Source organism: Pocillopora damicornis, chromosome 1 (genome assembly GCF_964200805.1).
Source record: "Pocillopora damicornis chromosome 1, jaPocDami1.2, whole genome shotgun sequence".
In the NCBI taxonomy this organism is placed as follows: Eukaryota; Metazoa; Cnidaria; class Anthozoa; order Scleractinia; family Pocilloporidae; genus Pocillopora; species Pocillopora damicornis.
In genome coordinates this window covers 40,589,182-40,611,817 of record NC_142670.1, presented here as the reverse complement: position 1 = coordinate 40,611,817, position 22,636 = coordinate 40,589,182, and the positions used below count along the sequence as shown (strand labels likewise).

At 37.2% G+C, this 22,636-nt stretch overlaps 6 protein-coding genes across 11 annotated transcripts in view; 2 read left to right on the top strand and 4 right to left on the bottom strand.

Moving 5' to 3' along the window:
* Positions 1-347: 347 nt before the first annotated feature.
* Positions 348-5,055, bottom strand: LOC113675156 (very-long-chain (3R)-3-hydroxyacyl-CoA dehydratase 2). Its single transcript, XM_027191699.2, has 8 exons — positions 4,957-5,055; positions 4,165-4,282; positions 3,888-3,906; positions 3,353-3,441; positions 2,804-2,925; positions 2,281-2,320; positions 1,732-1,870; positions 348-1,087 (listed from the first exon to the last, which is right to left on the bottom strand). Exons 1-8 carry the CDS (start codon positions 5,010-5,012, stop codon positions 1,014-1,016), a joined length of 657 nt encoding a protein of 218 aa, XP_027047500.2. The 5' UTR covers positions 5,013-5,055; the 3' UTR covers positions 348-1,013.
* Positions 5,056-5,626: 571 nt separating this feature from the next.
* On the bottom strand, positions 5,627-8,218 carry LOC113675209 (uncharacterized). 2 transcript variants are annotated; one of them, XM_027191750.2, is made up of 5 exons: positions 7,829-8,123; positions 7,089-7,160; positions 6,293-6,386; positions 6,114-6,184; positions 5,627-5,900 (listed from the first exon to the last, which is right to left on the bottom strand). In XM_027191750.2, the coding sequence occupies exons 1-5, from the start codon at positions 7,994-7,996 to the stop codon at positions 5,841-5,843; spliced, it is 465 nt and encodes a 154-aa protein (XP_027047551.2). In that variant the 5' UTR covers positions 7,997-8,123; the 3' UTR covers positions 5,627-5,840. The 2 variants fall into 2 exon arrangements, with proteins under 2 accessions (XP_027047551.2, XP_027047550.2); XM_027191749.2 differs by having other exon boundaries at positions 6,114-6,386; positions 7,829-8,218.
* A 533-nt stretch (positions 8,219-8,751) lies between these two features.
* On the top strand, positions 8,752-10,226 carry LOC113675212 (uncharacterized). The gene has a single exon (XM_027191752.2). It carries the CDS (start codon positions 9,035-9,037, stop codon positions 9,803-9,805), a length of 771 nt encoding a protein of 256 aa, XP_027047553.2. The 5' UTR covers positions 8,752-9,034; the 3' UTR covers positions 9,806-10,226.
* Positions 10,227-11,283: 1,057 nt separating this feature from the next.
* Positions 11,284-15,356, top strand: LOC113675194 (33 kDa inner dynein arm light chain, axonemal). Its single transcript, XM_027191734.2, has 9 exons — positions 11,284-11,511; positions 12,020-12,171; positions 12,735-12,816; positions 13,223-13,310; positions 13,400-13,457; positions 13,648-13,704; positions 13,960-14,023; positions 14,318-14,482; positions 14,981-15,356. Exons 1-9 carry the CDS (start codon positions 11,431-11,433, stop codon positions 15,017-15,019), a joined length of 786 nt encoding a protein of 261 aa, XP_027047535.1. The 5' UTR covers positions 11,284-11,430; the 3' UTR covers positions 15,020-15,356.
* Positions 15,357-15,403: 47 nt separating this feature from the next.
* LOC113675195 (uncharacterized) lies at positions 15,404-21,381 on the bottom strand. Of its 5 annotated transcripts, none has more exons than XR_016183892.1 (6): positions 21,005-21,349; positions 19,624-19,967; positions 19,270-19,352; positions 18,028-18,730; positions 17,207-17,641; positions 15,404-16,364 (listed from the first exon to the last, which is right to left on the bottom strand). XR_016183892.1 is itself a non-coding variant. In XM_089197211.1 (6 exons), exons 2-6 carry the CDS (start codon positions 19,913-19,915, stop codon positions 16,338-16,340), a joined length of 1,194 nt encoding a protein of 397 aa, XP_089053337.1. In that variant the 5' UTR covers positions 19,916-19,967; positions 21,005-21,381; the 3' UTR covers positions 15,404-16,337. The 5 variants fall into 5 exon arrangements, 4 of the variants coding, with proteins under 4 accessions (XP_089053337.1, XP_089053328.1, XP_089053316.1 ...); XM_089197211.1 differs by having other exon boundaries at positions 17,553-17,641; positions 21,005-21,381; XM_089197202.1 differs by having other exon boundaries at positions 17,553-17,647.
* A 735-nt stretch (positions 21,382-22,116) lies between these two features.
* LOC113675197 (palmitoyltransferase ZDHHC6) overlaps positions 22,117-22,636 on the bottom strand; it is a 5,949-nt gene continuing 5,429 nt past the window's right edge. Inside the window, exon 11 of the mRNA XM_027191739.2 lies at positions 22,117-22,371. Within this exon, the coding sequence (XP_027047540.1) occupies positions 22,271-22,371 (101 nt within the window). The 3' untranslated portion in view covers positions 22,117-22,270. The remainder of the gene's footprint in view (positions 22,372-22,636) is intronic.

Here is a 22,636-nt window from a genome sequence, read left to right as displayed (position 1 = left end):
GGATTAAAACGCTCTTTATTTAAAATAGAAGGTGGGTCTACTCAAGCGCAGTCAAGCGATGAGGTGCAAATTTCCAAACTTGCAAAATTTAAATTAATCTTCCTTACCCCACCTACTACTCTAACACTCTATTCGCTGTTTCAGTTTTCAAACTATCTGCTTTAAACATTATAATTACTCAATTCTTTAGACATACAAAGTGCGCGATCAAATTCGCAAAAAAGAAAACTGTTAACGAGCAACGTGTTTTAATTAAAATAATCTATGCATCTGGATCTAAAATTTCCAAACTAATGGAAACGCATGGTCTCGACAAATTATTCTGACAAAAAAAAAACAATTAAAACTACTGTTCCCAAGGCTCTTTAATTAAATGTATTCAATCAATAAATTACATCTCGTAGTTAGCAAAAATCAAAATAATATCTTTGTTTGAAAAACATATTCAGAATTTTCAAAATATATTTTATTATAGACACGTTTATAGGCCGCTTGCGGGCAAATTAGCTTCGAGTGACAAATATGACTTTTGTGAAAGTCTTATTCGTAAGTGTAACAGAACTGTTATTTTGTTCCCCTGAACCGTTCGCAGCGCTAAAATGAATCACATTTTTTTTTTGGAAGCAGAGAACACACAGAGCTAAATTTTGCACACACCAACTAATGTCACTTACTATGTCCTATGTCACTACTACGCCGAAAGTTCCGGTACTCACCGATCCCGGAAAATGATTCTTGTTCGCCGTGTGTTCATTCAAGATCGAGATACTAATTAAAATTAATACGATAAAAATTACAGATATTATAACAATATGAAAATAACTTTTGAGCTGCATGTATAACCCAAACAACTGTTGCTCAGAGCATGGCTTGGGGCCATTAGTTACCGGAACTTTCGAGACACGGGCCAAATACACAACAGTTCAACGATCAGTCAACTTCTGGCTTGTCACCGCAAACATATCTTGACTTAAGTTCCTCCCGCCTTTCAACTGGACGGTTGAAGCCTCAAGTTATTGCGGTTTGACTTTTCCACCAATAACCTTCTTTCTTTGTCGGATCATGTGAAAATAAAGTTGCGGAAAGACTGAAATTTAAGTAAAATAAAAAATTCATCAGCTTTCGTGAGTTTCTTTTCATTTCTTTTTAATATCATTTTCTATGACGATAAATTTATCAAAAGACACTTTTCGCTACTGTTGCAAATTCTCAGATTCCAAGGGATATCGACCGCTACGGTGAATCTCCCTGTTACAGCGTGTTTGAATAATTTCCGGAGAGAAATTTTAATTGCAGTGTAGTTAAGGTTAACCGATTGGACTCCTGCACATAAATAATGTACAGCCACCTTGATAGGGTTAAAGTTCTTAAGGTAAAATTGCAAACCAAATAATATTTGCCTCTCCCCAAACCTGTAGCTTTTTAGCTGTTTGTACGTAGTAGAGTCTTACTGGTATCTAGGAGACAAGGGCTCGATCCCCATCGGACACCGTTTTTTTTTTTTTTAAGGCTTCCATTTCTACTATTACTTTCCTTATAGTCTAATTAAATGTGTAGTTTCCCACACTGTCACGTAACGCTCACCCTTAAAAGGCAAACATCCCGAACGATTGTCACGCAACGCGCACCCCAGAGAACAGAGGCTAAGAAGGAGACCTAGATATAGGGATCAGTTTGTCCAATATTGAAAATCACTCTAAAATTTTAATGTATGGACACTGAGACACTTACTTGGAATATACGAGAACATCACCACGATCAGGAAGATATAATAATCAAAGGAAAAATTGAGACGATTTGGCATGGACACACTGTACAGACCAGACTTGGAAACATGACCAAGAGAGGAGTATATTGTCACCAGTTCACCCTAAAGACCGCAGTAGGAATTAATATAAACATCAGAAGAATGATTAACTGTACAAAACAACTATGATACAACCATACACAACATCTTAACCCTTTAGCCCCGAAGAAGTGATTGGCGTCAAATTTCTCCTCACAGTATCATTGCTAAATCAAACATTAAGGTCCTAAGAATAAAGGAAATGATCACCAGCAAGAGAAGCTCTTGATTGTAATATCAATTCTCCTTCTCAGCTCCTTACAAATTGTGTAGATAACAGTATGGAGAATATGGAGGCTTTTAGGGTACAAAGGGCTAACTGATAATTAAACAAATGATGATGATGAACTGACAAACAATCTCATCTGAAGAGGGACAGGACTTTCCCTGAAAAATCTTCACTCTCATAAAAATAGAACTTTAATTTTACTCACTGTCACGCCAATGGGATAGAGGAAAAAAAAGAAAGTATATCTGTGTAAAAAGCACACAAAAACATGTAGGTTAAGCCACTTAAATTATTTTGTTAGTAGGTTCTGATAGAAAATATAATTAATTTAGCACAAAACAACTAAAGAAAAACCAATACACTCTAAGATTATCAAATATTTATTTCAACAGGCAATTGAAAAATACCCTGTGTGGGCAATTGCATATGATTAGCAATTTCCTCTTTTTACGAGCTTGCAAAACAAACGAGAAAACTTTTGATGAAACTACAGTGTATACACCTACAGACTGTTAATTCTTTCACCCCTAGGAGTGACTGGCCTCTAATTTCTCCATACAGTATTTACCTGTAATCAAGTGCATAGGTCATGAGAATAAAGGAAATGATCACAAATCTGAAAAGCTCCTGATTGTCAAACAAATTCTCCTTGTCAGTACAAGAGGAAAAGTAATAAGAACAGTGTGGAGAATATCAATATTAATGTCAGTGTGTAGAGGTTAACACACCTGCACCACTGAAGTACATAGGGCAAACTGTCCAACAAGGAAAATGCATAAAATGAATAGCGAATAACCTCTGTGATGGACCAAGCTAAAACAAACCCTGCCACACCAGGATTGTCATGAACCTAACGCACAGAAGAAAAAAATAATTTAACTAATAAAATATCAGTAACCTCTAAATTAAATATATCGACCCACATTATCCCTCACCAAATCATACTGATATTTATTGATATATCATCTGTTTAAACCTTTACACATAGCTGTTTAATCTCACCTCAAAATGGATGGGGAAGGATGAGATTACTTGGGGCAGTTAAGGCAGAGGAGAAAAAGATAATTTGGTTTTAAAACTGAGTTAACGATGTAAATTGGCCACAAGTACTTAAAGCTGAAGTTTAGAACATTAGCCCTACATCAGGACAAATATAGGAATCCTTCATGCTAAAAGCCAAAATTAGCTACTTAGCAGTAGGGCATATGCATGTAATAATAATCACCAGAGCTCTGCGTACACAAAGCTAGCATAATAAAGATTCGATAGATGCTTACTTGAGGGACACTGTGAGCCACTGCCCAGGTTAAAAAGAGTCTTGAAGCTACTTGAAATGCTGTAAGAACAACTGAAGATGGCACTATACCTTTGTGGGGAAAAAGAACACCATTTAAAGTAATTTTCATATATATCCCAGTACAGAGACAAGGTTTTTCTACTATTTGATTTTTTTTTACAAACATTCACATGATATTTCGGCAAAAAGAGATGCTTAGAAGCATGTATTTAGAACCTACACCAAGGTTTGTAGCTATCTTTGCTTTTTTTATTATTGTTATTACTTAGATCCTGATTATTCTCTGTATATTGTACCAAGAGATAAAAAAGCTGCACCACTTGCAAAAAGGGAACAAATTTCTGGCACTGAATAAAAGTATCCCATAGTGACAAACCCTCCAATGAGAACAGAAATATTTTTCTTATCTTGCCTAGCACATAACAGCTTGCAGCCTAAGACAATACATGTAGAGCAAATGGGTAAAATATTTTTTTATAAAATGATCAAATTTGCTCTTATATAATCCTACATACCTACTGCACAGTGTAATACCTGGAACAAGAGGAAACAAAAAGTCATGTTAGACATATACTATACCTCAAAAAAGCACACTTCAAGATACAAACTTCCAGACTTAGGAAATCTAGCTTACAGCAAGAAAGGTTGCCTTAAAGATCCTTAACTAATCATTTCTTTTAATGTTATTTCAATTTTGTGTAGAATGTTACTTTTTCTGCAATCATGACTACGCAGCTAAATTAAATGTTCTAAGTTCTAAGTTCTGTACATGTATGTTTGACAATCATTCACCTCTAGGATGGCTGCAGATTGAAAAATCTTGAGGGGTTTTTCCACCGAGTCGTAAAGCCCAATATGAGTATTCTTCTTTGTCAAGTGCTGTACTGCGAGGACAAGAATCACACCCCATCTACAGAACAATAATTTTAAAAAATCCCCAAATTAATTGATTTCCAACAATTCTGTTCGAATAATTCGCTCATACCCCATATTTCCAAGCTCAACCTTAAACGCGAAAACTACCTCGCATGTTAAGGGTAACGGAACCCATGTGACAAAAATAAATGATAAAAATAAACTGCTTAGTAATACCAAACTAATAAACTTTTATGTCAAAGCTCTCAGGGACTTAGAATAGATTTCATTTGGCGCACACAGAAAGAATTATTTTATTCACACAATTTGGCAATGTTGGCCTAAAAAAAAAGTTCAAAGCGCGTGACGATCTGCAGACTAAGGAACAAGAAAAAAACATCAGCTGACATATTGTATTAAGTAATAAATATAATGATTAAATCAAGGATTTACTTCGAAATCACTGGAAAACTTATGCCTGACATTAAACTTGGTTTCAGCAGTCGCAGGTTTTAGTTTGCTGAGAGCTATCAATATCTTCTAAGCTGCACTAACGAAAAAACATTAGAAGTATTCGCACTCGATCAAATCACAATAAATGGAAGCTCAGCTGTTTACGCGTAGGTTTTCACCAAACATAAATAACAGAAAGTACTATGCGCTAACTATATTACACTCAAGCCTCTTGCCATAAACAGTAAGATGACAGAGAAGTGATCTGATCCTTACCCTAGCGTCAGTACAACATTATAAAACACCAGGTAAATCTTCACTGGCGCCACCATATTGCCGGAGAGTTTAAGAGAGAAGCCTGGAGTAAAGTCCACGCTTGTTCATTAAGTATCACCCTCGGCGGTGGGGGAGAATTTTGGCGAAAGGGACTAGTGGAAAATTGACTGCCAATTAACTGTCAACGAGAGGGGGGAAGGGGGGGGGGGGGGTCGTGAGAATATTGCAGAGCCATATGAGGGGATCAGGAAATTTCCTCGAGAAATAACCAGAATTTTCCACCCTTCCTTCCCAAAGGCGATGAGTAACGACCGTTCACTTAGTACGGGGGCTCTCCAAAATCTGGTAAATTTTTTTCAAGGCCTACATATCAAATGGTGTCCTATTTTAGAACGTGCCGAAACTTTAGCTGGAAAAATTACAGGTGATGCGAGTATCATGCATTAGGCACGCGCCAAAAATTATGCCAAACAAGTAGCGGACTCAGAAAGTTTCTCACAGGTTTGCGAGGACAAAGACAGTTTGCCCTCAGCTGATGTTATTTCTTTTTATTTCATCATAATTTATCTTCATTATTCATCTACGCTGAGTTTTTCTTTCTGGCATCACATGCAAGGCGTACTGAATTTGGGCGGGGTGCAACTCAAATGACGCTCAGTGTACAACCACATATACATCAATTATATTTTATTGATCACAATATTCTGTTTCATGGCAAACTACAACTAAGCCAAAGAGACTTCTATCTGTGTGTCGAACTGTGTTAAATAATTCCGCTGAACATTAACAAAGGAATGAGTTCGAACTGGAGCCGTTTGAAGCTGCTATAAACATTCGATCATTCGTAGAGCTTATTTCAATGCTGTTTTACCGCCAAGAAAAAATTAGCATTGTACGTATTCGTTGGCGTAAGAGCACGGTGCATTCTCTTGAATTCTCGATTTCTGTTGAAACGCAAATAAACAAGTCAATAAAAAGTCAATAAAAACATAATAACCTTAAAATCAGATAAATGTTTTTTTCGAATAGTGGAGCGAAACTTTTAAAAAAATCAATCCATTACAGAGTCAATCATGACCCGCAATTGAGAATTACCCTTTTAGCGTCTAACTTAAAACGAAAACCACCAAAAAATCCAAAAAGCATATATATCTTACCGGCTTCTTTTTGAAATCTCGTCTGTAAGCATATGTAAAGTATGCGATGGAACCAAGACATAGCAAAAACTCTAAACAGGAAAAAATGAGCACGAATGTGGTTAAGGTTTTGGTTCGTGTAACATTCTGATCAGGAGTTCTGTTGTAGGCATACCAACTGAACGATCCGACCTCTTCACCTGTGAATACCGTGTGTACTGCCATACTGTAACAGACGATCAGCATTGTGGACAGGAGTAAGGATAATACTGAGAATAACAGGAAGTCGATCAACTAAAAATTAAAATGAAAGATTGAAAGAGTGGGACAAAACATTAATAAACCCAACAGTTGATTAATTCCAAATCATTATCTCAGATAATATAATAATAACGGAGCTCGCAGAGCGTAGCTCCATAATTATGCAAAATGGTAGTAACCTATCAAGCCGAAAAAAATTGGACTTATGACCGTGCGGGCGTCTGTACAAGATGCTACTTTTAACATGCGTGGTCAACTGTACCGCGGGCACTCCAACGCCACGGCTTTGTTCAGTAGTCCAGTGGTCAGTGCACTGGGCTCCGAGTGGGACGACCTGGGTTTTAGTCCTGGCCGGGGCAAGGCGTTGTGCCCTTGAGACGTACGGGAAAAAAAATGCGAGCAAAAAAATGCGAGCTCCGCTTTTAGGCTTGGCTAAATCTATGTACTAGTAGTACTAACTCAGTAAGAACCTCGTTGATAAAAGAAAGCGCCAAAAATACTGATTGGTTTTTTTTAAAAAAACACAGAAGAAATTTTCAGTGAAACCAAGACTACTAAAAAGCAACACCAATTGATAAAGAGACAAAGTGAAAATGGGGGATTTCATCCGAAGGCCCGTGAGTCTGAAAACAAGGCAGCCTGTACTTGAATCTTAAAAGCCTTTTTACCGCAATTAATATTGGCAGTGTGTTATATATAATTAGGTAAACTAAAGTCTGGTCGACTCCAACTTACATAATACTTTTTGGAGTTTTCAGCGTTCTCCATGTTCGAATCCAAAACTGCAATAACCCCAGTGGCAGAAATCTGCAAAAAGAAATTTTGGGATCAGGGCAGTTACCTATGAAGGCTGTTCATTTGTTTAGTCATCCATTTATTTATTTTTTAACTTTGACGGATGTACCTAACTGAGATCGAGTCACTTTGCACAAGTTTTTCTTGTTTTTAAAATTAAATTCTATATTTTTTATGTCTTCAGTGACCTCGCCAGTTATACCACGGTGAAACTGAAACATACAGAACAATCGAGCGCACCATCGTTGGTACAGTTTCTCGTGATGATCTCTTTTGGGGTATTTGATATGCTGGTAAACTCATAAAAGTGCGATGTAGATCTGTTTTACGTTGTTTTTGCATTTACATATCACAGAAGGGTAGTCATGCGTTTTATGCCGATTTCTCCAGAATTTTCTTGTGTTGCGATATTTGTTTATCTTGCTTTTTAATTTAGTTAAGAGATAATGTGAAATTTGACACGTCCGAGAGTAAAAAAAGGAGTGATGCCTAGCGAGAACTTAAAGGCAGCAATCATCAACTGATCTTGAAAGAGCTCTTTTCTTAAATTCATATTCTATAACTTTGATCCGCGGAAAAGTGATTCATCATCAATATGTCAATACAACCACGACATGCCAAATCAGTAACTATATAGTCATCCAAACACCATTCCCCATACATAAATAAATCTCACTTACTATGACTCCAATCCAGATTGGAAGAAGCATTTGGCTGGTCCAGTGATCAACCACAAGCCTTACTAAGATTCCCAGCACAATAAACAAGCCGCCAAACATACCATGAATAACACCTAATAACTTCAGAACGCCGTCAAAGTAAACTATGGCTCCATCTCTAACACCCATCTTATCTCGTGAAAGGAACTTTCAATTACTTGTTTAGTCGTTCATTTATTAGTAGAGCTGTACGATTTTGTTGGGAAGAATGTGAATTAAAATGAGATCCTTACATTAAAATAACAATGTGTGACGTCTGTGTCATGAGGGACCTCGTCATAATTAGTTCCAGTTCTTGAACATCTTTCTTCTCAAACAGTCGTGCTCAAACATCCCTTTCGCGTTGATTACCTCGGGTCTCAAGTGTGAGGAATGTTTTCGTCACAGGAACCCCAAACTGGCAGACAAAACATGTCAAGAGTTTAGTGCAGAGATTCAAACGTTTCGATTTCATTAACTATACAAGTGGCAAAGGACATAATTCGAGAAGCAAGGGATGGTAAGAGGGGACATTCCTTTTAACCAATCACATTTCATGTTCCCATGCATTTATCGGCCGCGCGTCACTCAGGACACCTGGGCTCGAGCCAGGTGGCGTGATTTTGCCTTTTTCGACAGCTCTCTTTGTTTGAAATTAATGTTGCTGAAGATTGCGTGATCCAACAAAGGTCACGCACTACAAAAGCATATCTTTGAGGGTTCTAAGAGAAATCAAACTTCGTAACATGATTCACGCTTGATCCAAGTTTTCCTTTACATCGCTCAAAACGTTCGATAGTATTTTATAATTTTACAGACTAAGATCTAAGAATGGTCAATTGTGCAATAAAACATCGTGCGAAGTGCAGTTGACCCTTAAAACGAGGTCATTCTATTGTAATTATTTCAATCCATTCTTCTGCCTGCGGTATCTACACGAAATGGTTTTGCGATACGCAGAAAGGACGACCCTATGAGATTCCAGCGGTTCAGATTTCACAGAAAAAAGAGAGACGTTTCCGTTATTCGATACTTAATAGGTAGTAGCATCGAATTAAAAAACACTGCTAATCACGCAAACCTGGTCTGGACGTAATCGTAGCCCGGATGATATCATAAAGTGGGTTGACAACATCGCAGACTAACGAGAAATTCTGTCGTCGAAGTGAGTGCTCTTCTCAGGTTAGAATGTCGTCTGTGGTAAATAATGGATACAAAGGGACCGCAAGGAACAGTATTAAATCATTTCAAGAAAAGATGATCAAGTTGAAAAGTGATTTAAACGAAACAGAGAACAAAATTAAACAGCATAAACAGGAAACGCTTTCTGCAAGATGGAGAGAACACGAAGCCAAACTCAAACTGAAGGAGATGTCTGAAAAGATCTCAGAGAAAGAAGAAAAGATCAGAAAGATCGAGGACCGTATTCATTACCAGAACGGGCGAAGGAAAGAGATAGCGGAAAAATACCGAGAAAACGGGCGAGTTGCAAATGTGTTGGAAGAATCCACGATCAATGTAGAGGAAATGATGCGTAAACTTCACGAATCCCAGCAGCGCGTAATGGAATTAAGGAAAATGAACAAGGGAATGTCGCAGGTTGTTGCAATTCTGGAGCCTAAAATTGAAAAAGCGGAGAGACGCGAACAGAAAGCTCTTAACCGTGCGTTTTTGATAAATCAAAAGTTATCTGTTCATCGTTACCTAGCAGCCAAAAGGCCTGAAGGAATGTTGTCTCCTGAAGAAGAACTTGTTCCACAATCCGACCAAGAAGCCAAAGTTATAAGCATACAAGAGAAAATCAGAGGGGCAATTTTACGGAGGCGAGAAGCCGAAAAGAAGCGGTGTACTTTGGAGAGAAAAATTCAGGTTATGGAAAAGGCGCTGGATAACTTTAAGAGAAGAAATCTGGAGTTTCAAATTAGCAAAAGGGAGCTTCTTAGTTCAAACTTTTTATAAACTCGCAAAAACTTGACAGTTAAAAAATATGATTTCTTCATCCGATTATAGACTTTCTTATAAATTACTTACACTTCATAGAACACCAGTTCATTTAATAGGTCTTATAGTTTAATTATTAACAGGTTAAACTTATAGTGATTTATCATGATCTAAGAGATTGCTTTGATGACCAGGACAATACGAACATGGCGCACTTACAGATCACGAACGCAACGCTATAAGGTACATCCTGCTTTAGTTAAGATGTCTACATTGTCCTAAATATTGACTAAGCGAGGAAAATAGAGTTTATCAAAAGATCTAAGAAGCTTACAAGCTTTTTGAAAGATACAAAGCTTCACGCAGTGACGTGATTGAATAAGCCATTGTCATCGACGGAGAATTTGATTAAGTAAATAAACATTAGCTACCTTGGAAATGATACGTTCGCTTTCTTTGCACTAGTCTCCTTCGCATACAGACAAAAAACTTGCTGATCTTATTTTCATGGGTGTTCGAGGTTCCGGTTTTTTTTTTTTTTTGCACTTTAAGCTGGGAGATAATTCAGCGTTTGTCTTGGATGACTTCGTTTACTTTACAACTTCGTCATATTCGTATAAATCTCCTCAATTCCCAGCCATTCCTCTTCCTCCTTTAATCTTATTGCCCCTTTTGTTTCATACCATCCGCCGAACTATGTTTAAAATGTCTCCTTTACGTCGGAGATTGTTTTGCACAGCACAAAAAAAAAAAAAGAATAAAAAAGTAAAAAAAAATTAGAGCATTTTTTTTCTCTCTACAAATCAGCAGCAGCATGTACATATGTAACTGCAAGGTCTCTGTCAATACTTACAAGGATTATCGTAAAGGTCATGAAACGAAATCTCAATGATATCGCGCGCGCCAGTTGACAAATGGCTGGGTAACTATGGCACAAGGATTTGTCTGCAATGCCCATGCTCATACCGCGGAAAATCAAGGCAATTAAATTAGGCAATCGTTACACATTATAGCGCATGCCTCCAGTCAGTGTAAGGCCGGAGGAATGAGATATAGCTTTATAAATTAGCATGCAATGTACTTGAAATCCTGGAAAAGCGGTGTATCTCGTGTAAGCATACTAACGTGATTCAAACTGTGAAGTTTAATTTTCAGTAAATTCTCCCATTCTCTGATGGGTTAATCGCACACTCACACACATTAGTTATTTTGTGATCTATCCAGTTGTGAAGAAAAACTGCGGGATGAGCTGGGATGAAACGAGCTAAGACGCAATGAGACTGCCCGCAGAAAAATCTGTTGGGGAGTACGAGTTCATGGGATACTTTTTCGTGATTTTATACTCACCCCAACCTTAAGAATTTCATTTAAAAAAACCACAAAAACATTGAACATTCAATATCTTGCGGTTTTATCTCACAATAAATGTCTGCAAATGCTACAGCTCCTGCTGCTTGAGGTCCATTCCAAAAATTTCTTTCCTCTCTGACCGACAGGTCCTGGTGCTGACTAGCTCCCAGTATTTCATTTCAGCGCGGTTCATTACCAAGGCAACTAAAGTGTCTTCTCTCCTTCGGCAACACAAGAAGAGAATTTGGTTATTGTAGAGAATTTAGCCAAAACACAGTGTATCAGGCTTCACAATGATTCCGCCGAATGCATCACTAGTTAAATATGACAATCCAGTTCTCGTAAGCAGGAACACAGACAAAAAATCGCCAAGGGTAAGCTATTTTTGCAACCATGTCATATGTACAACACAACTATAAGGTTTATGCAGTGGTGAGCTATGTGATAGACTAATTAAACATTTAGTTCAATTGTGAGTGGCTTGATAGGTACACAAGAGAGTATTTCGTCCCTTAAACCAAGAAGAGATTGTTTAGGAAAAAAATCCTCGATAAGCATTGACAAACACGTTTTACATGTACATTATCGAGAATGACCTTGCTCTTTAGCGAAATTACTGGTCTGTGAAGAACGGTACATTGTGATGGCACCGTGTCGGAAAAAGAACACAAAATAGCAAGCTTCTTTCGTGGAGAAGAAATTATTCCATTCCATGCCATTGCTACTTTGTTTTGGGATTTCAAATGACAATCTTAATTAGGGAATTAACGTATTAAGAATATAAAAAAATAGATCATTATGGAAATGTTATTATGTCGGTACAAACCTTTTTTAGTTGATGATTTTTTAGTGGTACCGCATACTTCATTTATTTGTTTACAGGCGCGATCTCTGAAAGTAAGCCAACAGCAAGGTACAGGACCTGCAGCAACTGGACCAGTACCTCAACCACCACGAGCTAGTAAACTACCACCTATGGATGCACAGAAAAACCAACAAACTGATGAGATACTCAATGCAATCCTGCCGCCAAGGTACATATCATATGCATGATCTTGATGGTGTCTGCCTCTGCCTTTATGATGAAATAATTTGGTTTTATCCTGATCTTTATCTTTTAACTGAGTTAACAATGTAAATTGGCTGCCAAAGAGAGTTTCCAAAGCTGATCTTACAAGAGTTATCCCTTTGTCAGAACTAAGGATCAACTGACAAAGGTCAAACACTTAAAACTTCAACTTTAGAAATTCTCTGTGGTGGCCAATTTACATTATCAGCCTAGTTGCTAAAGCCCAATTTATCTTGTAATACTGCCTGCAGATGTAGCCTTACCGTTTCTTAAGAAACTTTCCCCATCTATCTTTCTTTAGAACGGCCACCTTTGGGGGCCTCACCTTCTGTCTGGCTTAGAGACTTTATGAATAATTAGAGAGCTTACAATGTGATGCCCAAAGAATTTGAGCTAAATGGGTACCCCTTGTTTGCCTATTTTTAAGTAGGTTTTCCATGAGCAAAGCATTACTCATCGCTCATATCTCCTTGACAGGTGTTTTTGATCCTGCTGGCAAAATTTTTTGTTTGTTATTTTATTTTACAGGGAGTGGACTGAAAATGGTCAGTTATGGGTGCAACAGGTATCTAGTACTCCAGCCACAAGATTAGATGTTGTTAATCTACAGGTAATCACTGGGGGTTAAAGCTTTTGATTACAGCACTTAACGTATGGTCTAAGAGTTAACAGCATTTAATTTCTCTTTAAAAAATTACTTCTGAATCAGACATTAAGCTCAAAAGAATAAAGGTAATGATAATCAACTTAAGAAGCTCATGATGGATAAATAAATTCTCTTTATCAAAGCCATAGAAAATGTATAGAGAACAGTATAGAGAATATGATGTAAAAGTGTAACTAGGGTTGGTCAGTGGGAGTGAGGGAAAAATTGAAATTCCTTTATTTCCCCCACCCTAAATTCTTGAAGAATCAGTTGAAGAAGTAGATTGGTAAAGTTTTTTTATGTATTTGTGTTCATGTTTGACTTTTTTACTGATTAGGGTGGATTGTGATGTTCTTTTGTTATCTTCTAGGAACAACTGGACATGCGTCTTCAACAGCGACAAGCAAGAGAGACAGGAATCTGCCCGGTCAGGAGAGAACTTTACTCACAGTGTTTTGGTGAGCCATTTGATGTTATGAGATGTTCAGTTATAAAATGTCAAACATCTCAGATGCGTAATGGTAATTTATCTGGTAATATATTTCAGATGAATTGATTCGTCAAGTGACCATTAACTGTGCTGAACGTGGCCTTCTGCTGCTCAGGTATGGTGTAAACTGGAAACTGACTTTGTAACTTAAATCATTAGCAATTTTTTTAGTAAAGAGCACATTGGCCTCTAATTGTAGGTGAAAACCAAAAGGAGTATCTGCAAAGTATCATTATTTTTACTGTTTTAAAAGGAACCTGCTTTGACAAGCAATCAATAACTCATGCCTGTTTTGTTACCTGTAGAGTGCGTGATGAGATCAGAATGACTATTGCTGCCTACCAAACTCTGTATGAAAGCAGGTAAGTGCAATTAATGTGATCGTCAAAGAAAAAGCAGACTTTCTGGTGCCTTTTTTTTTTTTGCAAAAAAAAGAAAAAAAAAACCATAACCCCCCCCCCCCCCCTCATGTGATCCAGAAAAGTTATGACCCTCTCCATGCTAAGCTCAAAGTTTTTGTGACCTTCCACACCCTTCCCCCATCTGCACCAGTCCTTCCTGACTGTTAGCTAAATGCATGGTTGAAAACATATCTTTATTACATGCAATTTGTGCAGTGTTGCATTTGGAATGAGGAAAGCATTGCAAGCTGAGCAAGGAAAAGCAGACATGGAAAGGAAGGTTAGTGCATGCCACCATCTGATATTTGGAGAATATATACTTAGGAAGAAATCAGTATTTTGTTTTATGTGAGAAGATGTAGGGGTAGTTTCCATGTGGCACAAGAATGTATTTGTGGTTCCATAGTTTTTTTTTACATTGTCAGCTGTCTCCTTTTTGCTACTGTGCATTCAAAAGGACTCTCAATGAAATTGCTCTTGATTACTGCAGTTGCATTACATGTGATCAAATTAAGTACTGCTGTTTTAACGAACATTTATTTGAGTATAAGGTAATTGTGATGGTTTCATGTAGATTCAAGAGCTTGAGGGAGACAAGCGAGATCTTGAGAGGCAGGTCAATGAACTGAAAGCCAAGTGTGAAGCCATTGAGAAGAGAGAAGCTGAAAGAAGGGCAGTCGAGGAAAAGAAGCATGCAGAGGAAATTCAGTTTCTCAAGAGGACCAACCAACAACTGAAGGTACATACTTAGCCTGTTGAAAGGCAGCTTACCTTAAAGAGGTTTATAATGGGGAGCCATTTGCTGGCTTTATAAACTGACAAAAATGCTGCCTCATTCGATTTCAGTAGAGGTCATCAGACAGGGGGTTCAAATAAAAAACAAGAAGACCTACCCAACCCCTCCTTCCTTATAGATTCCAAGATGGCTGCCACTCATTGTGAGGAGAAGAATCAGGCACCTTTCTTGTGGAATGTGTTTTCTCTTTAAAGACTTGTTGGAAGCCATATCCTCCCACAAAGTAACAATCAGCCTCTCCCCTTCATGGCCATTTTGGTATTATTTTGGGGCCCCTCTGACAGTCTGCATCAGTTTATATCTGCTACAGTACAAAGGGGGTAGGGGAATAATGTTTTTCCCTACTACATTTCCTGCTGAAAACCCTGAATATTCCATTATCTCTTTTATTGAAATAATCATTGTTTTCCTCCTGAGAAATAATGGTTGTTCCTCTTTCAGACCCAGCTTGAAGGGATCATTGCTCCTACCAAGAAGTAAACTTGTTTGAATGATCTGGGCAGTGTACATTTTGTAAACATTGGTAGTTTTGAAATGGTAATAGTTTTCCACAGAAAATAAGCAATTTCTCTAAATGACAACTTGTAAAGAAACCTTACCTATTATGAATATTCAAACATTTACTCACCATTTGAAAGATAAATTGTCATTCATTCATTCCTTTTTTTTTTTTTAAGGTAAAATTGACTTTTTTTTTTTATTGATAGATGTTATGTCACATATAGAAGTGTGTTGGCAGCACTGCAAAATTGTGGTTACACACTTTACAACTTTATGGTTGACATATTTTGAGTACCTTAATAAAGTGTTGAAAAGACTCTTGTCAAACTAGTAAAAGCTAAACTGACGCAACCACAGACAAACTTTGTTCAAGTATTTAATTAATGTTCAACACACACACAAAACTTGTTTGAACATGTTAAATTAATTTAATAAATAATATTAAATAAATAGACACCATATATACATTTCTAAATTTGGTTTCTCACACATTTTAAGAACTTTCAACCAATTCTAAATTGATAATTTGGAAAGAAAATATCAAAACTTCACTGCCACAAAAAAAGGCAAAAAAAAAAAAGAAAAAAAATCTTGCAAGTAAATACCATTACATAGTATATGCACAAATAAAGCAGACCTTGTCTAATTACTGCATTAAGCATTTAGTGTCCGCTGAAGTTAAACTTCTGGAAGACAATCAAATCATTTACCATAACCATTAATGCACGGAAAACACACAAAAGTTTACTTGAAGTCAAATGTGTCTGACCATGCCCTTGCAATGGGCTCAACTCTCTGAAGAAAATTTGAAATTGCAGCATAAAAATAAGGACAATTTGACTATATCGTTTCCAAGTTAAACCTAATAAATTAACAGTCTGTTTCTTAAATTGTAGTTACTTTTTAGAACAATGAATGTATGTATTAAGCAGATATCAGCATTTTCATCATGCATTTACATAGAAGCTAGGATTTGTCCCACAATTCTCATCTTTCTAAGAAGTACACAATGTACATTAAATTCTATATATTAATCTGAACAACTCTCAATCACCATTAGACAAACAGTAAGAACTGTCACTGGACATGTTTCTTCTTCACAGAAAATTAAAGCCATCAATTTATTCTTGAACTCTTCTACTGGCCCACACTATTGAAGACTTGGCTACCATCAACAAAAAATTAAAATCTTGAGTGGAAAAGAAACATATTTTGGTGCAAAATAAAACTGAAAATAACTGCAGTAATGTCTTGCAAGTAGCAGTAACATCTCACAATGATTTAAACTTGAAATTCACTAATTTCCTCCATCTTTAGTCAGCATCTGGGAAGGAGAAATAGGGTAGAGTTAGATCACCTAGTGCAACATGGTTTGCACGATTGTTGAAAATGACAGCATTAATAATGACACACAAAAATATTTGACCATCTTGTAGAGTGCAATCCCTTGAATGAAGACAGATATGAGAGGGGTATTTTTAGTGGCAGCCAGACTAAAGTCATCATCTCTTGACTCTCTCACCCTTTAATTTCCCTGGGTTGTCAAAATGATGCCCACTAGTTAACCAACAGCAATGCTTATGGGGACTGCCATCATCTGGGAAATTTCACACAACAATAACCCAACACTCAAAGTTCAAAGAATTTGGTGTACAATATTAATTAAGTCTGTTTGTGGCTGCTTAATCATAGGGTACATGCTCCAGTAAACTATTGCTGGGGGAAAAGCTAATGTACCACAGCCCCTATATGAACTGGTTTATTTAACAAATAGATTCTGAGTTGCCTCTGTTGTGTAGTAGATCAAAGATGATGTCAAAATGTGGTAAGTACAAAAAAAAGGAACACATTAAGGTGTAACAAAGTGTGTCACTGGTATGATCTGTCACTGAACAAGCTCACGGCAACATGGAATTGATTTGCTTTGTATGATGAAAAATGCAAGTAGTGGTGATCTCATCTATGTGTCTGTCCTCTGATAGATTATAGGTAAGAACCAATCAAACTGCATGTATATTCAGTTTATAATATAAAATAACATATTCAGGTGTCATGATCTTTAAAAATCATATCAGCCACCTTAAAATTTCAAATCTCAAAAAATGTCAAGTTTTCAGATTCAATGGCATGTGATAAAAAAAAAAAACAACAACAACAACAACTCACTGTGATATTTTGAGCTTTGCAGGGGGGTCACCCTTAAAACCAGACACCTTCCACTTGTGGTATTCCTCCAGCTTTTTGCTAGATACATTTTTGTTATTGTTGGATGTTTGCGTGTTATAATTAGTTTGAAGAATAAATGAATCAGTTTTGCCTATGGGTTGACTAGCTGTCTTTTGATGCGTTCCAGAGTTGAAGTCCACTCTCCTTCTGTCAGAAGGCAGAGACTCTGCCCTCTGAATGTTTTTTGTTCCCTTGTGTGGTGTGTTGTCATTAGACGGTATATTACTGTCCTTGGAGAACCTCCGAAAAAAGTTTGACTCCCCTGGTAAAGGTGACAATTCCTCACCTGCAACAAAACACCACAGTTGTGCTTCTGATTTGTTGTAAATATCAAGCAAGAGAACCAAATATCTTCAAATTGGTAGTATCTTTCTCCTGTGTCTCAAAAAAACAAAAAACAAAAAAACCAAACCTAGAGTTAGGCAGGTTTCATCAATAATATCTTGTTGTGATGGCAAAATTTAAAAAAGGGGTATGTGAGAGCTTGCAATTTGCTGCAGGCTCTGATGGAGGGCTAATGCTTGAAACATCAGCATTGAAATTCCTTGCAGTGGCCAATTTACATTATCAACTCAGTTGAAGTTACAAAATTATCTTGTTATATTCTCCTACCAATGCAGCACCAAAGTTTCTTTAGAAACTTAGCCCCTTTTAATAGAAAAGGCCTGAAAAGACAAAAAAAATTACAGCCTGTTCTACAGGCAAGAGTAAAATTTTAACTTGTGGAGTTAAGTACTGATAAGACCAATATCTGGACCTACCAGTTGATACATTGATAATACTATCAGGAGTGAAGGTCCACATGTCTTCTTTTTCACTTTTAAGATCACTACCACCCCTGTCTGTGTGGTCATACACATCAGAAAGTCTGTCCCATTTTTTTCTGTTCAATGATGATGACTGCTTTGCATCAGACTCATCAAAACTTTCCCAATCCTGCAGATGAACATTGCTTGAGGAAGACTGTGGTGTCACACTGTGAAACTTCTCACATGCATCTATGTTATTAATGTTGCTGAAGTTTGTTGCTCTCCGTAGACCTCCAAGACCATATGATTCTTTATCTGTTAATGTAGGAACATCGTAATCTGAAAGGCTAACATGTCCAGCAACAATTGCACCAAAGTCATCAAAGTGAGAGGTACCACGTGTAGTCAAATCACTCAGGTGCCGCCGAGGCTGCTTCCTAACACGTCGTATAGGCATATCATCCACAAATCCAGACTCGACCAAACCATAATCTGAATTATCTAAAGGATCAGTGTACCCAGATATGTCTCCAACAGCACCAAGAGCCTGAAGGTCTGATTCTTGTTCTCTAGCTAAAGTACAGTCAAGCTCCAATGCTAGACGATCCCTCTCTGCCTGCAGTGATGCTATTGTAGCATCAGAATCAACTAGCTGCCATTCCAAGTTTGAAATGTGTTTGTCCTTCTCTAATAACTTTAATTGGAGTGCATCCACCTATCGATGAAAACCAAAATAAAAGAGAAAAACAAATCAGTATAATGGTCTGACTGCCCATCCCCCAATTAGTCTTTCAGTCAGTTTGTCTGTCAGCCAGTCAGTCTGGTCCATTACTCTGCAACTTAATCAGTCAATTCATCTGTGGCTTGGTCAGTACATCAGTCAGACTGTTAGTCAATCTGTTTAGTTATTTGTCTGTGAGTCTGTCAGTTAGTTTGTAACTCCAACTCCCAACATATCAGCAAATAAGTCAGCCAGTTGTTCTGTCAGCCAGCCAGCCAGTCAGTCAGTCAGTCATTTCATCACTCACAGTCATTCAACTGAATTGATAATGCCAATTGGCCACCATAAGGAGTCTCTGAAGCTAACATACCAAGCATTAGCCCTTTGCCAGAGTACCTGAGTCAGCCATTCATCCAGCTGGTTGGTGATTTAGTCAATTAGTCTGTGACTCACTCACTCACTCATTCATAATGCTGGTCAATGAATCACTTTGAATATACGTTTTTTTTTCCTTCCTGACGACTTCTACATACCTTAGCATCTGCTTCCAATTTTTTTTGATACACTTGATCAGAATCAAAGATTTCCTTCACCAAGCCTGATGAATGACTCAAATCTGTGACAAAGAAATTTTCAGTGAAAGAAGAATCCTGTAAATGTCATAAGATTAAATATAACACTCAAGTTGATGCTTTCCTGGCTATTTGACTCTTGCATCCTTGTGAACCTTTTTAAATAACTGAGATTTATTTAGTATACTTTGTTCAGAAAAGTTCTAAAATTTTTTTTGCAATTCTGCACTGTTTAAAACTTCATACCAAGCAAAGGTACTCATTTGATAAATTGATGAAGCTTAAAATCTTCCTGAAAAAAAATGTTTCTCTTACCTTTTTCAGTTGTGTTCTGAGATGATAACAATTGTATATTTAATTTTCTAAGGTTGTTTATTTCTTCTTGTAGTTTTTCTTTGACAAGTTGATTTTCTTTCTCTTTATCAATCAACAACTGATCAACTGTAGCTTTGTCTGTTACTAGCTTTTCACAGTGCAACTGAAGTTGCTCAATCTGCACCCGTAGACTGTCATAGGAGTCAAGAATCTCTTCCAATGCTTCTTCTCCGAATAAGTCCAGCTCACGAGGAGTGTCACGTTGTGAGGACTCTTGGGCAGATGACTCCATTACTTTGCAACAGAAGTTCACAACCTTGTCAAGGCTGGATTACAAAGCACATCTAAGAAACAAAAAGATGAATGAGTCAGCATTTCATAAACAACCATTGGATCTATAGCAATTCAGTAAGTCATCTAACAAAGAAAATGAGAATTTTGTTCAAATGTATTACACCACAGCCTCAACCTTTTGCCCATCTCCTCTCAAGGGAGTAGATATCCCAATTAATTCCCAGGTCTCCCCTCTTCCCACCAACCCTAGTGGGGTAAGGATAAAAAAAAAGTTATGTTTGAAATTTTCTAGAAACACCCTTTTTCAGAAGTTTACAAAAATAGGAGGCCCTGTCAAAATTGCCCCAGTCAACCCAATATATAATTCTATAGTGAACTGCTACAGAAATTCTTATAAAAATGATACATTTGTCACCTTATTTTTGTTCGTCAATCCGTTTAGAACAACAAAAGTTCCATGTACAATAACATGAACTGAGTGACCACAAAAGGAACAACACGAATCCAATATCGATCATCGTGTCAGACGCCTAAATTTTGGATCTATGTAATGCCTGTTTTTGTAACGCCTAACCTTAAGAAATTTCACATCGAACAAAATTTTATGAGTAGCAGAAAAAAGTGAATTGAGCTTTGATAATTTTCTGTAAATGTGAGTTACTTTATCCGACTTTACTCCGAGATTTTTGATGATGGGGCATAAGTTTGGCGACTTACGTCAAAACCTTGGTAGCATGAAGGCAAAATCATCACGTTCTTACAGCGAAATTAATCAACGGCGTGAAAACCAAATTTGGCGAAGATGTACGTCAAAAATATAAACACTTCTCCAATTCATAATTTAATAATTTCATTCCTGGAATCGAATCCATCAGCAAAAACATCACAAATAAATACGGAAACATCGAAAAAAGGTCGCTATATGTCAGATTATATCTACATGGATGCCATTTGTAACCTATTAACTTGTTATCAAGACCAGCGTGAAGAAATCGAAGCGAATTAGCTCACGAAATATTATATTCATTCATTTGACAATGCGTCGACAATAATATTTACTTTTCGTTTCGCTCGAGTGAAATCTTACCTTGAAAAATCTGGCACAAATGCAAACACTCCATCGGCATCACCTGTTCTTCCTACGCTGAAAGAAACGCGGTGCTTTTTTACTTCCGAGCAGGGTGAAGTTGCAATGTCGATCTCGTCCTGAGTCACATGTCCAGCTATATAACGCGTTCTATCGAGGAACCGCGCGTGCGTACATCGGCCTGAAGTGTTTGTGTATAGTTTAAATATTTGTTCTCCTCGTGTATTGTTCCACAATACAATCCTGTCTGACACCCAAAGACAGTCACTTTTGAGATCTTACATACAACTGGGCAGAATTTAACAATAGATGAGGTTTAACAACAATTCATCGCAATCCGACCCTAATGAGAGGGTGGGTCACAACCGCGCGGCAATGGAGTGTTTCTTTTCTTTTTTTTTTTCATCTCACAGACTATTCTGGGCTTCTTAATCCTCGAGTGCGTCAATACTAGCATCTCCTTGTTTTCAATTTGTCTATAAGCGCATGATCGCTGCCAACACGCGAAGATAAGCAGATAAAAAGATTACAAGGTTTCAAGGAAATCTAATCTTCAAGTACGCAAATCGAACAAAACAAATCCGAAAAAGTTCTGGCTGAATGCCCTATCACTACTTAACACACTGGGAACACTGAAAGAGGCCTGGATATGCAAACCTATATTTTCAATTCCTTTTTTCAAAAACTTCCTCGACGTATTTTGAGGCCAGGCTAGGCAGATAACATGGAAGAAATAGACACAAGATTTGTCCCATGGGAGGTTCCACACCACAGCTTAGCCCCCCCAAGGTGCGTAGAACATCTTCACGAATATTAATTTTCTCAAGGTGGATCGGAATATATTGCGTTTGTACAGTCCAAAATCACATAGGCCCGCAAGGAGTGCAAAGTATCTTAGAAAAAAGAAAATACCATCATTTCCACTGATGACCACATAACAAAATGAAGCAGGAATAGATTAAACGTAAGGAAATACTTACAGTAAGTTCAGTTTTTTTGTGGTTGGTGAGATTATCAAAACAAGGTACAAATAACTAGAAAACCAACACAAGCCCAGTGTAACGCTTGAACAACTGTTGGCTTTAAATTGTAAGAAAACGTGACATTGACAATAGCTTGTCCTTTAGGTTTATTTACTCAAAGACATCATTTTGATATAAATCCAACCAACATTAAAAGCAGATAACGTTATTCAACAGCATTTGGAAAAGAATAGCCTGAACAGAAGAGAAATAGATGTCCACAAATATAATGGCAACAGACACATTAATCATCCTTCTTGGAAGCGGACTCTTCTTCGTCTATTCTCACAACACAATGTCGAGGAAACCAGCCTTTTTCTTTGCTCAGAACTTCATCTGTAATTTCTGTTAAATTAAATTAAAAAACAACAACAACAAAAAACATGAATAAACAATGCCTTGCTTTCAACTCATCTAGTTTGTACTGTTCAAATTCAATTACAGTGAAACTTCTGTTTCCAGGAAATATATTTTTTGGAATTCTGCTGCCAATTGAAGTGAATATTGCAACAGCAACCTGGATGGCTCTGCATAATATTCTGACATCTTGTGATTGGCTAAAATGCACTTACAACCAAATGATTCCATCATAAAAGAAAAAAAAATCAAA

Bases quoted from the DNA above. Each gene is read 5' to 3' on its own strand.
- LOC113675194 (XM_027191734.2), top strand. From the start codon at position 11,431: ATGATTCCGCCGAATGCATCACTAGTTAAATATGACAATCCAGTTCTC. The intron at 13,311-13,399 runs GTGAGCCATTTG...AATATATTTCAG, and splicing joins ACTTTACTCACAGTGTTTTG to ATGAATTGATTCGTCAAGTG. The intron at 13,705-13,959 runs GTAAGTGCAATT...CAATTTGTGCAG, and splicing joins CAAACTCTGTATGAAAGCAG to TGTTGCATTTGGAATGAGGA.
- LOC113675212 (XM_027191752.2), top strand. From the start codon at position 9,035: ATGTCGTCTGTGGTAAATAATGGATACAAAGGGACCGCAAGGAACAGT.
- LOC113675195 (XM_089197190.1), bottom strand. From the start codon at position 19,915: ATGGAGTCATCTGCCCAAGAGTCCTCACAACGTGACACTCCTCGTGAG. The intron at 19,353-19,623 runs GTAAGAGAAACA...TCTTTGTCACAG, and splicing joins TCAGAACACAACTGAAAAAG to ATTTGAGTCATTCATCAGGC. The intron at 18,731-19,269 runs GTATGTAGAAGT...TTTCATCGATAG, and splicing joins AATTGGAAGCAGATGCTAAG to GTGGATGCACTCCAATTAAA.
- LOC113675156 (XM_027191699.2), bottom strand. From the start codon at position 5,012: ATGGTGGCGCCAGTGAAGATTTACCTGGTGTTTTATAATGTTGTACTG. The intron at 2,926-3,352 runs GTAAGCATCTAT...TCTGTGCGTTAG, and splicing joins TGGCTCACAGTGTCCCTCAA to GTTCATGACAATCCTGGTGT. The intron at 1,871-2,280 runs GTGAGTAAAATT...TGCGGTCTTTAG, and splicing joins TCTATCCCATTGGCGTGACA to GGTGAACTGGTGACAATATA.
- LOC113675209 (XM_027191749.2), bottom strand. From the start codon at position 7,996: ATGGGTGTTAGAGATGGAGCCATAGTTTACTTTGACGGCGTTCTGAAG. The intron at 7,161-7,828 runs GTAAGTGAGATT...TTCTTTTTGCAG, and splicing joins CAATCTGGATTGGAGTCATA to ATTTCTGCCACTGGGGTTAT. The intron at 6,387-7,088 runs GTAAGTTGGAGT...TTTAATTTTTAG, and splicing joins AAAACTCCAAAAAGTATTAT to TTGATCGACTTCCTGTTATT.